Here is a 16,826-nt window from a genome sequence, read left to right as displayed (position 1 = left end):
AGGCAGAATTTCGATATCACTAATACTAGTAATATAATACACTATAATATACTATAATTTCGATATCACTGATCCGGAAGAAAGAACGGGGTCGAGAATGGAATGTAAACGAATGGGAGCATCAATGTTTTGGGCTAGATCACAACTTTCCAATAAAGCTTTGAAGCGTTCAGTAGTGGAATTGCTATGTTTATTCATGTCAACATTAAAGTCGCCCACAATTACGATTTTAGGTGACGAAAGGGAGAGTTCAAAAACAGCATCAAACAAGGTATTATCATCCGTCCTAGCAGAATCTGAATCAGGTAACTACAAATTTGAGAGAATGAGATGTGAAAGGAGAGAGGAGTTCAAGGCACAACATATCAGCAGCCATTTGATGTTTGAGTGGAATGAGAACCGCGTGAAATTTGTCGCTAACTAAGAAGCAGATACCTCCGCCTTCTGGAGCGGCCTGTCTGAGTGAAACACGAAGTATGGTAAATCGGCTATTAGTTCAGAATCGGTAATTGTAGACCTGAGCCATGCTTCAATAACAGCTAATACATCAGGTTGGTGCAGACGAAGAAAAGAGTGAAAAAAGTGCAATTTGTTTACTATGCTGCGTGCTTTAAACAAAATACGTTTTGTCTTAGAGAGAGTTCCACGCTGGATTACATGTTTCCCGTCATTGGTTTGCGGGGAAGTTCGGTGATGTGAGTGAGAGCATCTTTGTAAACCATTCACTCACGCGTATATGAGCGTTCATTTCTTAGACGAGCCTCGTGCCTCAACTCATAATCCCGTTTTCGTTCTGCCGCCGTCATGTTTTTACGTACAAATATGTTCGAAAGGCTTGAGCGGCGTAGGAGGTGCGCTCTCGACTGAACCTTAGCCCAGTGGGAACGAGAAGGGAGTACAACTTCAACAAGACGTGGCTTGTTACCATTGAACTTTCCCAACCTATAAGCTATTTCGGGTGGGCAGTCAACTTCAAGCGTACAAAGGACATTGGCCACTTTTTCTCCGATGTCCCTCTGTCTTTCTATCAAAGACCTATCAGCATCCAATTCCGCTAAGCCAGTGATCACAATACTGCGGGCCCCCTTTTCAGCTTCAACTCCATCGGTCACTTCCTGTGTGATTTTTGTTTTCAAGGCAAGAACCATCTTCTCAATGACAGGATCGGTGTTTCTTTCCAAAATTTCGTTGATGATTTCAGCACAAGAGAGCGATTCGACGTCAATCTCATCATTTTAGGCATGAGAAACCGCTCGAGATGTGCTGATGGGTTCTTTCATTTTGAAAAATTACGAAGGGCGCGCTGAGTAGATCCAGGCATGGCATCAATAATCAGTACTGACGATTTGCAACAGAGAAACACGGAAAACTGAATTCGAGACGTGAACGGAAGGAATTAGAGTAAGAAAGGAAACGAGTTAGCAAAACCAAGAATAGGATGAAGAAATGTGAGTGAAATATGAAGATATAAAGTTTATGAAAGCCAAAGGAAAGGAAAAAAAGAAGTCAGAATACAAAAAACTGGATAAGCAGCCGCATGCGGTGAGTGTACGCAGTATTTCACCAAGATCATCCTCACGCGCATATCTAGGACGCCGGATGGAGCCCAACCTCAAGAAGAAGCCGGATTCCGTCAAGGGTTCAGCTGCCTGGACTACATCCAGAGCGGGCCGAGGGTCATAGAGGTTTACCGGGAACACCGCCTTCCCCTTTTCCTGACTTTCGTCGACTATGAGAAAGCCTTTGACAGTGTAGAAACGAATGCAATACTGTCAGCGCTGGTCGATCAAGGTGTGGACGCGTCGTATGTGAGGACATTAACCAATTGCTACGATCGATGCACGACTAGGATACAGCTTTTCCACCGCTCTCTCACCATACCCATTGGAAAGGGGGTACGGCAAGGCGATACTATATCGCCGAAGCTGTTCACGGCTGCATTGCAATGGATAATGAAATCACTATCCTGGGAAGAAAGGGGCATACATATTAATGGAAGATTTCTCTCGAACCTTCGTTTTGCGGACGACATCGTTCTTTTCGAGCAGTACCAATGAAGCAGAAACGATGCTTAACGAATTGAATGAAGCAGGGAAAAGAATAGGACTGCAAATAAACAGAAAGAAGACACAGTTCATGAAGCCCACTGCGAGGGCGGAGGAGTACAACTTGAAGACTCCCAAATCGTGGAAACTTCGTCATACGTATACCTCGGACGTTGTATGAACACGGAAAACGACTTGAAGGAAGAACTGAATAGAAGAATGAGAGCAGCATGGTCAGCATTCGCATCCGTCAGAGAAGCTACGGACCAACTCACGGACCAAGATCTTCGTGCCCTCTATTCGACTTGACAATTCTTCCAGCGTTCTGTTACGCAGCGGAGACGTGTGCAGACACCGCTGCCACGTCCGCGAGGCTAACGCGAGGCTCTCGTCAACGTCACTCACAAAACTTGAGAGCTTGAATGACAATGGCGAGAGAACGAAACGAGTGGAAGAGATACTGCGGCCCACAAGTCCAGCAAAGAGGGGCCATCTAAGTAAGTACTATTCTCCATTGACTATTCAGAAATGATGTCCACTAAATATTGTGGGCGTTTACAAATGTAAATACATAACAACGAACAATGACCAGTATCAATATAACAAGTGAACAAATACTGTGTCTACATAACTAATCCAAATTATGGCCAGCACCAATGAAAAGAATCTCGGAGCGCGAGTGACAATCAATAGAAGATTAAACAAACAAGCAATCACACTAACAAGCAGCTAAATGGCTATATAGTAAATTTTACATCGTAAGAGCAAAAGCAAGTAACAGCAAAAGCAAACGGCCGATAGAAGTTCTGAAGAAGAACAACAGTTGTAATAAGAAGTATAGAGCAAGCCTGAAACAATGGTGATATGCACATAAACATTTAGACTATCTTGTACACAGACATGGATTGTCGGAATGAAGAGCGATTTAAATGAATATCAAGTTGAATAAAGATCTACAAAAATATTCTATGTAACAACAAACAGAGAACGAAAGTAAAGACCCACAACGCTGTTGGGCATTAATAACACACTAAAAGCAACCAAACCTACCTACACTAGACTTTTTCAAGCCGCCATTGGCCACGTTTGCGATAGAATTTTGACTGTTTACAAAGCATTTCATCATCATCATTTTCATCTGGGTTCTTTTTCTACAAATAAAGACAGCTCTGCATGTTTTTTTTTTCTTTTGATGCCATTTGACTATCTTGCGCAACATTTCATTGTGCTATTCACTTACATATAGTCACTTCGTCACTATCAAGTTGTTACCAATGGCTGGCGATTACAATAACGAGCGAATTGTGATGACCACACCGTTTGTGATTGAATTCTTACTACTAGTATCGACTTGTCTTCACTCGAAAGTGCCAAATAATGTGCAGCTGATGGTGTGTGTCATATGTTCTTTAAACACGCATTGACTCCAAATACGTTTTCACTACGGACCCGTACCTACGAAGGAGAAAGCTCAAAACTGTTGGCATCATTCTGTATCTGAAAAGACTACCACTACAAAGCAAGGGCAATGCTTATGAAAACGCCTCTTGTTTTTGTACCACTCTTCAAATCTCGAGAGTCAATCTTTTTCCCATCTTGCCTAACATTTTAGGAAGCGTAGTAGGAAGCGTAGGTATGAAAATAGTCCTCAACTATGAAAATAATATGCAAACGTGCCTTCGTGTTGTAGACTTAGAACACGTTTCGCGTTATTTCAAAGCTAACTATTTCTAAAATGGAATTACATAATTGTACCACGAACCTACATTTGACAAATGTTTCGAAGATTGGACAGAAATCAAATTCTTTCGCTGAAGCGTCTGAGCAACCGTACTTTTGCTCCTCCACACAGTGAACCGCCAAGTCTAATTTGTAAAACGTTTGAACGAAACTCGGACATTCGACGGAAGGGTGTATGCCAGGGTCTGCTCCGCTTGTTCGTGATCTGTGTGGTTTTCTTCGTGAGCATTCTAAAAGTAAATGAGAACTACGTTCTTTGGCGATAAGGTAGTTCGGCTAGCCGCTCAACACTGCTCTAATCCAGCTGTGTCTCAGAACCCAAGAGTCGTTCTTGGAGCACAACAACCGTCCTTAACTGTCAAATGGCTTTTCCATTTGAGAAGACGATAGTTCATCAATGGACAGCTCATCACGGCAAGTGAATAGTCGACCCAGTCGGGGCAGAAAGACCTAAGCATTAGTCTTAGAGGATCTATGACATGTGGACTACATCTACTAAGAGAAAAAACGAAGGTAGAGCTCGAACTGCTTCTGTTCTAACTTTACCAAGCACTCCAAACAGGGTCACTGAACGTGAAATAGCCAACCCACAACCTCCACTACTTTCAACAAAAAAAAAGAACCGAAAATGGCCTGAGTCATGGCTTCTCCGCAATCCGCACTAGACAGTTAAGAACGTTTTTGTGCTCTAATGTAGAATTAGATTAGAGCAGTGTTGAGTTCGCCTCATAAATCACATTTCTCTCGTCCTCTAACTTCGTGAACTACGGCAAGTACCATTTATTACAAATTTACTTATCTCCTTATGCTTTTTGAATTCGCTTTATGAGAGGAGTATTCTTTCCCAGTCCTCACTCTTAAACTCTTATGCAAAAATGGCTTTTCTTCCTAGATTTTTAGAAGACTTGCAACAAAAAGGGGTTTTTCTGCAGATAGCGCAGGAAGCAGAGGTACGCATGGCGAAGCAGGGTGAAAGATGTCTTATGGTGAAGTAAATGAACGAAGAACAGTGGAAAAAGGACTACAAGATCAGATGATTGGACGTTCCAGCTCTAGAGAAAAAAAGGAGAGAACGGGTGCTGCAGGGAGAGAGAACGTCTGCTGTAGTGGACAGTTTGGCTAGAAGTTTATTACTTCTGAGGAGAGGAACAATCCCTTTCTACACGGCTAAGGTGGCTTAGAACATTGTACGGTATCCTCTCCGAATAGACCTATACAAAACTGACATGACCTTTTAGAGCATTCTACCAGATCTTCGTATATTTGTAATCATATACGCCCTCAATCACACAGCCTACACGATAACTGCGTGCTCAAGCTAGCACTAGTATTGCCTGGGGGAGCCAGGAAAACCGCACAGCTACCATGCCATGCGGCGAGGTATCGCTGGAGAATGGTCAAAAGATAAATAGGGATAGCGATTTAGTTAACGAACAGGAGTGTAATTTCAGTTTTGCTCTTCTAATCCAGAGAAAAGTATGTGAAACAGTCAATAAGTTCCACCTGCGTTCCCAACTATGCAACCTATTAAGGAAGGTAGAACGATGACATTTTGCAACGCATCTACAGCTGTGCAAATTGAAGAGCTTCTGCTACTCATTTCAGTTACACTGGTTGGATTGTGTACGAATTGGACGACAGCATTATTCGCTTTCGATCAAGTAACAAGTTGCATCGTAGAGGGACCGTGCAGCAAAGACCGTTCCACACGCCTTTTTTTTGAGTTCGTAGGCTTAAAGGCATCTCCTCACGAATCTGAGGTGGTACGGATTTCAGGTGAAGTGTTCGTATACGGAATAGTAGATTATGGAGAGGGGTGTGATTCCGTCCATTTCTTCCCAATAACAAAAAAAAAAAACATCTCGGAAGATGCGGAGCCGCACAGGACTGGCGCGCTCCATTCGAACTCCTTGTATAAATTAGCGCGCCGGAACGCTCGAAGCCGTATCTTTCGGGCCCTTTTCTACGGAAATTAGGAAGAAATGAACAGAATCACCCTCCTCCCTATAATCTATGACCTCGTATACGAATACTTCACCGGAAATCCGTACCACTCCAGATTCGTGGGGTGATGCCTTTACTTGAGCGCTATCACGTTCGTAGTCGTGAACTACACTCCTACCTCTACCTATTCGTTGAGTGTTCCCAATTCTGTTAGTTCGGTGATATGCTGCCTTAAATTAAAGCTAGCTCCGTTTTAATCTTGGTTGATTGTTTTCAAGTACATCACAACGATACAGAGCGAACAACTTAGACAGGACAAAGGTATACCCCTGTCAAAACGATGTGAAGCTCGTTGCAGTCGCATATGTGGCTGCACTCGAAACGGGGCGCTGGAGCTATCAGTTGGGATCGAGGTGGGACCATCCTGAACTACAGCGATGAGTAGTGCATGCAAAAACCTCGACACCAACCGCTACGCTCCACCGCTCCACTACGAGTGCAGCTGCTTTCGCAATCGCACCAAATTTCATGTCGTTTTGAACCGACTATATAAAGAGACCAAAGAAAGAAATAAGTTCTTTTATATATTCAACGTAGATACCTCTAATAATACTTTTTTCCTTCTTCTTTCACTTGTTGCACTTCCTACATTTAGCTTCCTCACAACCGCTAGGTCCACGTTTAGAAATTGCAGAAGAAATGCGGGTGGAAAAGTTTAGCTCTAATAAAAAGTGACAAGATTTACTGGTTGAAAATAGAAGCAGCCGCTCACTATTGTCTGCAACGTCAATATAGCCGATGCAAAGCTGTCTCACCCTCTCGAAAGGCAGAGGGCACCAAACACTATCTCCAAGTAGGGGGATAGATGCGAAAGCCGGAGCCGGTACTCCGACCACTTCACTTTGGGACGGTTGGTGAAGGTACCCCTTCACTTTTGGACTGTTGGCGGAGGGACTCCCTTCACTTGAGCTGCACCCCATGAGTTAAACTCCCTTCACCCGTGGAAGGTTCTGCTCCTCCCTGTCGCAGTTATGAGGAGGGCATTTTCGCTGGTTGTGATGGAAATATCCTCTATCAGAAGTAAATTACACTGCTTTGGAGTTGATATTCTTTACTTCATTTCATACTTCTTATTTCTGGATGGAAAAAAACTCAAAACGATTTAATAAGGATCACTGCCAGCAATGGTTTAACAATTCTTTTAAAGTAATGATAGAGAGGCGTCATAAACAAAGAAGTGACGACTGAAGCTTTTCAAGATCGTCCAACACGTAACATCATGTCTGAAGGCAGAAAAGTGATAGTGAACACGTCAAGTTCCCGTACAACACTAACTTGAAGTGAATTAATGACAGGCTGCTCAAGTGAAGAAAAAAAACTGTGCACATATGAAGACAGTTAAAACAATTACTAGTAATAGGTATGACATAAAATTATAAACGAGAAGGAGCAGTCACTAAACACAGTTATGCGATGAAAAATCAACCTCGAAAGTTGGTACAAACTCTTGCCATGAAAGATTTCTAGGGTATCAATAAAAAAAAAGTGAATACAAATTCCACTGACCACTGGAGGAGAACAATATCGGAAAAATAAAGTGCTTATGGAAGCAAACTAAACACAAACAGCAGGCCACAATAGTGTCACAGTAGCCTTCTTCGTCGCATAATCTTTAGCCATTGCATTGCACACAAAAAAAAAACATGCAAAGTAAGCAAAATTCATGATATAGAGGAATGGCTATCTACATATGTGTAGGCTGCCTTTCAAGCTCAAATGTAGATGTTTACGCCACCAAAATAAAACTGCGCAAAACTTAAAGGCTTAATTCCAACGAATGGGCATTTCGTTATGCAATGCCGCAATTGTAGTTCTATTGAGGGACGTTGGCCACGTTAAACAGCGTTGGACTGTTAAGAACACTCCTGATAACACTCGAATTGATACCCTTCATTTGCATTTTCTGATACAAAGTAGCGAAGTCGATTTCATCCGGATCAAACGACTGAACTACATTTGCAGGAGTGAGATTCTCCATCGACGCTTTCACATACCTCGAAAAAGACTCATCTCTTAAGAAATGTACAGAAATGTCAAGGAGTGTCTTTCGCGAAAAAAAAAAATTACTTGAGGAAGGCTTGCATAGATGCTATCATTGCTGGAGTTCCAAATCCGTGAGTACATAAGCTGAAGTGTCGGAGGTCTGCTTGTATTGTGTAAGGTGCGGCAACCTCGTCAACTGAGGATGAGCTCAGCAAATCTATGAACTCTTGCAAAATCTGCCTTAATGAGGAACAACATAAAACGTCATTTCTTTGATGTATAAGAAATAAAACACTCACACGGCACTCAACAAGCACTCTTTCCGTTTTTGCAAGTTTTCGTTATTAGTTCGATGTTGCTCAGTAACATGGGCAGCTAGACTGACAGCTGGAAATTCCGTCTCGGTGATAAAAGCGAAGTCGCGAGCAAGATGTGTAGCTTCACCTAGAACAAAACAACTCAGTATCTGCTGGGAAATGCTCCAAATATGCTCAAAAGGGTCGGTGACCTTCAACAAGGGAGGTGAGTAGAGTGACGGTAGCCGACTTGCGTCGGCCTACTGGTAAATTCAAACCCATTTTATCTAGCATATCCCTCAGCTCCTTGCCACCGTTCTTGGATTTCGCTCTCCTCAAAATCCCACCGAGGATCGAGGCGTTCAAATTTTCTGGAGGTGAGAGACGTCTTTGTATCTGGAAAGGTCTATGTAGGAATACACGGCACAACTTCACGAATTCACGACCTTTGCTTTCTTCACTATGCAAAGATTAAGGAGATTGAAACCACGTAGGTGAAAGATGCTGACTTTCCGTTACGCTCACAATATTGGTATTGATCGGTCCGGTTGTGGGAAAATTAGGTAAACCGCCTAGGGGCGGCGCCCCAAAGCCTCGTCTGTCTAGCGCTCTCAGCCGCGATAGCGCTCTTTTGTTGCGTTTTGTGTTTATAAAACGTTATGCGAAGGCCGACCAAGCATTTTCCATGAGGCAATCGCTAAAGTGGGTCCATTACGACTCATGCAAATGCAAATTCAGCACAAATACATACCCTTCCCTAACTTCATGTAAGACCGCAGGTTCACAGATAAACACCACTGAAAAGGTGAAGAACAAAACGAACATTGAATGCTACTGTAAACAAATAGGACGAATGCAAAACATAGAGGGGAACAGTACCATTCAGAATCTAACGCACATGATGTAAAGATGCTCACCTCGGCAAGAGTAACTTTATATTTACAGGTGCTGCTAAGAAGGGAGAGCCGACCAGGAACTGAGCAAAATATGTCGTCCAGACAAACAGAACTAGCGAAACTGAGGTGTGGGCTTACTGAACCGTTGCTAGTGGTTTCCTCAGCGGCACACTGCAACGAGCTGCTATCTGAGTCTGAGAGGTCGTCTTCGGTTTCCGCTTCGAAGCGGACCTTCTTATAGCTGCTGGTAGGTTCAACTGATGAAGCACTACGCTTCAAATGACTCGGCGAAGTTGGAGGTTCAGGGGATCCAGTAAGAGTAGGACTAAAAGCTCCTTCCTGCGCAACACGTAGAGCAGTGCCAATTCGGTCGATGACCGAGCGATCTTTCTGACTAGTAAGTATTAACATGGTGACGAACAGGAGCGACCAATCGCCGCTGTATGGTACAGGCAGAATGCCGCGAGGCAAGACACTGCGCCGCTCACAGGCGAACAGCGCGCAACCAGATACCATTCGTTTTGAGAGACGCAGGACGCAAGGTCGTCTCCGGGTCATACCACGCTCTGCCAGTAATCAGCGGCATTTCCCACTTCATTTACGTGGCATCCTACATCCCTGAGATATTTCAAAATCTGGCACAATGCTGTAAAGGAAATCATAGCACTGCCACGCTAACTTGAGGGCTACACCAAAATTGCACCACTTAAACTGTTGTGCATTCAGCAATTCTGAACGCTGGTAAGTGCAGATGAGGCCTTTAAGGTGCTCTCTGTGCATCAGTGCTTGTGTAGAAGTGCACCGTTCACTAGAAGTCATGAATCCCAAAGAGTAAAGTGCCTTACAAACCAACTAGTGACACTTCTGTTCTTTTCCTTTCCGAGAATAGGCTGGTGTTGCAGAGGTGCAGTGCGGAGCGGAGATGTCAGGTAGCGTGTCACTTGGGGAACATGTCAAAACATAGGTTAATCATTGTTCATATATAAACATCGTCGCACTGCTGTAGCAGTATCGAGGACAACTACTGTCCAGAATGAGAAGACAAGTAAAAGAACGCTCCATTATTTGCTCGATCGATTATTGGCCGCGGGCACCTATTATTTGCGCGCTGTGCAAACGACTCAGTGAGGGCCGCACTGTGTACCTCGCGCTATCGCAGCCCGTCGGCAACTCGGGTCAAGGCCGCCAGTCAGATTGCGCCGCTTAGTGAAACCATCTTGCCGTTGTACTCGTCCACAAAGACCTCCTCATTTGTCAACTATGTAAGCTATCTGAGGGCATAATCGTTTGAAGGAATCTTATAATTGATTATAGTGAACTATAGGGTTCAAATCGGGGCCTAGAACAAACTTCTAGCTTTCTTATTTTTTGAAGAAGAATTTAGAAATCCATTCTCATTACCAGCACTTTACTAGCCGAAATAGGTAATTTGAGATTATCAACAAGTTGTGACAAGTTGCAAAGAATGACATTTCTTCAAAAAAACAAAGGTCAGTATAAATTGTAGATGCTTCATGAATCAGAAGTCACTCAGTTGAAAAACTGTCACTTACGTGTATTCAGTCACTTTTGCTGCAGAAAAAAAAAAAAAACTTCGAAGCGCAATGGGAAGGGTGTAGCGCCGTCGCTAAGAGGTTCTGCTGATATTGCATGGTCGATAGTTTGACACCACCCTAGAGCCAACGAAACCTTTCATCCCTCACAGCTCGATGAATTGGTAACAAAGTAGTCTGGAGGATAAAAAAAAAACGGTTTTGACAGCTCGACTGGACTTGCAAGGAGTTGTGCAGTGTGTAGGCTGCACGTGCAGGCTGCATGTGCGTTCATAAAATTTCAAACGATACTGAATTGAAGTCGGACGGTAGGCCCATCCCCACAGGGATAGATCAACGCAGTGCACTTTATCCTTTTATTCGAAACGCACACTTTTCTGCTGCTTCATAGGAGTTACTGTTTTTATTTTGTAGAAGAGAAAGGAAATCCTCAAGTAAAGTGTGTCAAATCAGGTCAAAACGAGCGTTGTTTTGAAAACACGTCTCTAGGGTTTTATTGATGGATGGATAATAAAGATAAGGGCTAGCTGATTGAGAACCTCTGAAATATGTGCAGGATGACGATCCAGAGATTGAGGTAAATTCATATTCTCTTCTACTGTGAAATACAAAATCACCTTGTTCACCTCTGTTCCCGTTGTTTTTTGAACTGGTCGAATAGGCGCCAGTAATAATTCCATTCACCCCGATCGCGTGTGATTGTCGCCCAGGGTATCCTTTTTTCGCGTGGGACATGGAAGGCATCAAACTTTTCTTTGCAAAACTTTTTGGGAAGTCTTGGGAGACCGTTGGGTCGGCAGTCTTCTTGTAAAGCGCTTTATATCGCGTGGAAGACAGTCGCTCACGGCTGTGCTAAAACTGTTGTCGTTGAAATGCCTCACGTGTCCGGGTCACCTTATTTTGCTTTCCTTGGCAAACGCGGCGGCGTCTCTAATCATCGATCGCTGACTGAATTAGGCTAATAGAACTTCGAATCGTGCCCCCCCCCCCCATCGAATCCTGTCTGTGTGGAGCGGGATACTCCTACCATCACTCTTTCGACTGCACGCTCAATGATGCTCACCGAGTTTTCTTCCTGGTTGCGAAGTGCTCAGGTTTCCGAAGTTTTTTTTTTCTGAAGTTTCTGAAGTCAAAACAGGAAGTACGGTGGAGTAAAGAGGTGAGCACGGAACTGGATGCTCCTGTTCTTCCTCACTACATTTCAATGGTCTTTTACACTCCCCAAGCATCTCGTCTCCTCCTACTGAGCTCGGGGGTCAGGTCGTTCTTCATGTTCACTTCCCGACTCAAATAAACCTAGCTGGTGCATTCGGATATGTTCTTACTGTTCAGCGTAAATGAAACATCCGAGCCCCATCCGTTTTGAATGAACAGATTTGCAGATCTTTTGCAGATTCAGCTGAGGACCGATGCATCCACATGTTTCTTCAAATTCGACCAGTTTCACTTGGCAGATGCTAGATGCTATCAGAACGCTGCCATCAGTAAAGCGCAGATAGTATTGTCTCGTGCGGAGTGACTGAATATTTCAGGTGAGATTGTGTCATCCTATCGGACCAATTTCTTCACGTCGATTACGTTATTCTTGTAGAATGGTGACTCCCGTCGTGAAGTTACTGTACAACTCTCAAAGTACCTTTATGTACCGAATAGTGACGTCTTGGTTATCCAAGGTTTCCATGACTGTTTCAGTCTTAGTTGAGTCGAATGCCTTCTTTAAGTGAATGAAGTGAGGCATAGCCGTATCTTGTACTATCGCGATACCTGGATGAGGTTCGAAACAGTGTGAATGTGGCCAGTCGTCCTGAATTGTTATCGAAACCCTGCTTGCTTGCATGATTGTCTTTCATCTGACTGTTTTTAATCCTGTTCAGGATCTTGTAAAAAGATTGCAGAAGACAGTTGTTAAGTAGATTGGGCGATAGTTGCCGATGTGATGCGAATCTCCCTTCTTAGACGACAGCACGGTCTTGCTGGCCCATTGTTTAGGAACCTTGCATTCCGACAGGTAAAGCGTAAAGGGTCTGTTAGAGTGTCAATAAGAGCTGGCAGAAGATTCTTCAGATGTTCTAATCTTATTCTCTCGGGACCGAGTGCCGTGTGATTTCTTACTGACATGAAAGCATGTGGTACTTCGGATGGGAGAGCCTCCGGAATGACATGTCCGTCTTCCCTCAGATGGTGAGTACGCAAGTGGACATGGCTGACGAAGAAATCAGAGTAGCATTATTGGATGATTTTCTTCGTTTCCCTTCTCGATGCCGTTGGGTTCCGGAGAAAGCTCATCTTGCGATTGTCGAAGTGTCGAAGGACATAGTGAATGCTTTTGCTTACCTCTGCAACTTCAGCCTACACTCCTGCTCTTCTCTTTGTAAGGTTTTCTTTCATCGCCTCACTGCAAACGTGGGATGACTCGGACGTGAGTTCTTGGTTGCCTACGGCCCGTTCTGCTTCACCCTGGCGTATTAGTTCAAGAGTTTCTACAGACAGGATTCTCTTTGTGGCCCCGTCAATATTGTCCATTGCGGAATCTTCCCAAAAGCTGGCTACCGTAGCGAAGAGATCCCAGTTAATGATGGTTCTAGAACTTCGTTCATTGAACTTTGTGGTTTTCTCTTTTCTCCGGCTAAAGGAAAATCTCCCTCAGAGGAGGCGATGGTCAGATCTCGCATAGAACTCTGGCGCTGCAGCCACATCCGTCAGACAAAACCTTCTACTGGCGATGATGGGGTCTGTTCCGTTAAGATATTCTCCAACTGGCAGTTCCCACATGCAGCGTAGAGAAAAGGGCTTTTGAAATTGTAAGTTTCGATGGACAGTTTTTGTCACTATGATAAACTCGAAAAGCTCTTCTTTTGCGCATGTAGCCGGAGGGTCCAAATTTGAAATTTCTCTGGCGTTCTTCTGGGGCCAGTTTTGAAAAAAACCTCCACTTAATAAGAACTTTAAAAAGGAGTAGTAATTTCAATACTACGTGACAAGTCGAAAAGTGTAACTGTCCACTAAGACAGAGAAGCAGCGAATACTGTCCAGATATTATCCTCGGGAAGTTGTGGATTCATTTAAATGAACTCCTAAGTTGGTCTTTTCCTCATATTTCACATGAGGACTCGATTGGACCGGCGCGATTACAATTTTGAGGTCACATTAATCATTTACTTCTCAAGGTTGCCACCAGAAAATCCCAGCGAACGTGTCTGATTTTCCAAGCAGTTAAACAGCTCGTGAACTACATTTAAGGCACCTAAAAACGTTCCATGGTTATTGACGGACTTCATAATACTTTTCAACGCACCCATGATACAGCCATACAGGCGGTAGCGACCGGGAATGTTAGGATACGCTACAACGCAAATTGCTCAGGCAAGGCGTGATCAGATGCATGTACGAAAGTATGAGGGAGTTGTATGTATGTATGTATGTATGTATGTATGTATGTATGTATGTATGTATGTATGTATGTATGTATGCATGTATGTATGTATGTATGTATGTATGTATGTATGTATGTATGTATGTATGTATGTATGTATGTATGTATGTATGTATGTATGTATGTATGTATGTATGTATGTATGTATGTATGTATGTATGTATGTATGTATGTATGTATGTATGTATGTATGTATGTATGTATGTATGTATGTATGTATGTATGTATGTATGTATGTATGTATGTATGTATGTATGTATGTATGTATGTATGTATGTATGTATGTATGTATGTATGTATGTATGTATGTATGTATGTATGTATGTATGTATGTATGTATGTATGTATGTATGTATGTATGTATGTATGTATGTATGTATGTATGTATGTATGTATGTATGTATGTATGTATGTATGTATGTATGTATGTATGTATGTATGTATGTATGTATGTATGTATGTATGTATGTATGTATGTATGTATGTATGTATGTATGTATGTATGTATGTATGTATGTATGTATGTATGTATGTATGTATGTATGTATGTATGTATGTATGTATGTATGTATGTATGTATGTATGTATGTATGTATGTATGTATGTATGTATGTATGTATGTATGTATGTATGTATGTATGTATGTATGTATGTATGTATGTATGTATGTATGTATGTATGTATGTATGTATGTATGTATGTATGTATGTATGTATGTATGTATGTATGTATGTATGTATGTATGTATGTATGTATGTATGTATGTATGTATGTATGTATGTATGTATGTATGTATGTATGTATGTATGTATGTATGTATGTATGTATGTATGTATGTATGTATGTATGTATGTATGTATGTATGTATGTATGTATGTATGTATGTATGTATGTATGTATGTATGTATGTATGTATGTATGTATGTATGTATGTATGTATGTATGTATGTATGTATGTATGTATGTATGTATGTATGTATGTATGTATGTATGTATGTATGTATGTATGTATGTATGTATGTATGTATGTATGTATGTATGTATGTATGTATGTATGTATGTATGTATGTATGTATGTATGTATGTATGTATGTATGTATGTATGTATGTATGTATGTATGTATGTATGTATGTATGTATGTATGTATGTATGTATGTATGTATGTATGTATGTATGTATGTATGTATGTATGTATGTATGTATGTATGTATGTATGTATGTATGTATGTATGTATGTATGTATGTATGTATGTATGTATGTATGTATGTATGTATGTATGTATGTATGCATTTGTGTGTGTGGGTATGTGACGCACTATGTTTATTGAATTATTACATGTTTTTTCGTTCCATGAGTTGGAAGTCCCGTCCTGACACTTTCTTGCTTGGATTTGGTTTGTCATACTCATTATTTTCATTCATTACTTTTTATTTAAGTTGAAAAAGGGGAAGACGAAAAATGTATTTTTGTAGAACTCTATGTAAAATTAAGCTGACTTACTCGATTCATGTCTGTGTACAATATTTACTCTTGCCCCATCTTTCCATAGATTCCTGTCTCCTCCCTCTTCATTCGTTTATTTGTTTAAAACATTCAAAGCTCTTTTTAAAACAGAAATGGCAAAATTATCCTGCAGGTTTATTTTCGAGACGCTTCGTATTTGCATTGAACGCGTTCCTTATGTAAGCAATAAATAATAATCTCTCTTCAACCTTTCATTCGAGTATCACAAAATTTCGAACACACATATCAAATATAAATTCACTGAAGTCTTTTTTTCTTCCTAGGAGCAGTTCTTCCCTCTTGAACTACAGATATCGAGACCTGAAATTAATTCTTTCAACTACTTCCTAATTATTGGTATCAAAACTGGCTTTAAACGAAAAGTCCATCAAAAATGCAAGTTAACTAGCGAAAAGTCCCCCCTCCCCTCCCCTCCGTTTTATTCCCTTTCGTATTAGCTGTGTACTTCGCACTGATGCGGTGTGAATGGAGAGGATGCCCTGGTGTACAATCACCACGTATACAAAATTTGTTATGACTGAAAGTCTTGCATGTGCTTTCTATTTGATTGAAAACTAATAGTGGGAGGAAGTTTCAATCATAATGGTGGTTTTTCTTTCATGGATGCAGTGAAAATTTGCAGAACAGTGAAGGAGTCGCCATTTTCCTGGTTTGCTATAGTATGGATGATGCATCTACAGCCTGCGTGAAACGTGTTGATGACGCAAAATGAAGCAAGTGCCAAAACTAGTGGAAAGGTGTAGCGCAGTCGGTAGGAGGTTCCTTTGTGGATGCAACATGATGATAGATTGGAGGTTCGATTCCGCCATTGTACAGACTAGTTACGGGTTCGTGAACCTCAAACAATTCTGCATGGAAGTGAACGAGGTAGCGCATCTCAAGAGGATTGATTAACGCCAAACACTATCTATTATCTTTTTTATTTTTTTAGTACTACATGACGTATCAATTTGTGTGGTGGTTCACTGAGAGTGAAGCAGCGGATATGGTCCAAACATTAGCCTCAGGATTTTTAGAAATCCACCTTCGTGGACTCTTTCTCTTCAAGAAGTCAGATATACAGAAGGTTTCTCTCGAAAACACTTTTTTTCCTATGGGTACGGTCAACTTTTAACAGCTTCGTTTGCTTTCGTTCATTTATTCCAAAACTGCCAACTTTATTCGTGAATGTCACTTGTAGACTAGTCGCAGAACATCGACTAATCGATAGTGCTCAAATATGTGCCTGTACCATGAACAGGAAAATCCTACCGTGAGATAAGGATTAAGGATAAAGTGTCTGGCGATGATCAGTCCGCTTGGGATTGGCCCCCACGGTCACTACAATCCTGAATCGTGTGAGGTTTGCGA

At 41.8% G+C, this 16,826-nt stretch overlaps 2 protein-coding genes across 3 annotated transcripts; both read right to left on the bottom strand.

Annotated features, from left to right (window-relative positions):
* Positions 1 to 722: 722 nt before the first annotated feature.
* RB195_024848 (uncharacterized protein) lies at positions 723 to 1,148 on the bottom strand (the record flags this gene model as incomplete). The annotated part of the gene is made up of 1 exon (XM_064212765.1): positions 723 to 1,148. One exon carries the CDS (start codon positions 1,146 to 1,148, stop codon positions 723 to 725), a length of 426 nt encoding a protein of 141 aa, XP_064068646.1.
* Positions 1,149 to 7,602: 6,454 nt separating this feature from the next.
* On the bottom strand, positions 7,603 to 9,522 carry RB195_024847 (uncharacterized protein; the record flags this gene model as incomplete). Of its 2 annotated transcripts, none has more annotated exons than XM_064212764.1 (6): positions 7,603 to 7,783; positions 7,857 to 8,012; positions 8,072 to 8,216; positions 8,281 to 8,464; positions 8,986 to 9,135; positions 9,196 to 9,522. In XM_064212764.1, the coding sequence occupies 6 exons, from the start codon at positions 9,520 to 9,522 to the stop codon at positions 7,603 to 7,605; spliced, it is 1,143 nt and encodes a 380-aa protein (XP_064068644.1). The 2 variants fall into 2 exon arrangements, with proteins under 2 accessions (XP_064068644.1, XP_064068645.1); XM_064212763.1 differs by having other exon boundaries at positions 9,196 to 9,480.
* Positions 9,523 to 16,826: the final 7,304 nt, after the last annotated feature.

Source organism: Necator americanus, chromosome X (assembly GCF_031761385.1).
Source record: "Necator americanus strain Aroian chromosome X, whole genome shotgun sequence".
Lineage (NCBI taxonomy): Eukaryota > Metazoa > Nematoda > Chromadorea > Rhabditida > Ancylostomatidae > Necator > Necator americanus.
This window is presented reverse-complemented; position numbering and strand designations above follow the sequence as displayed.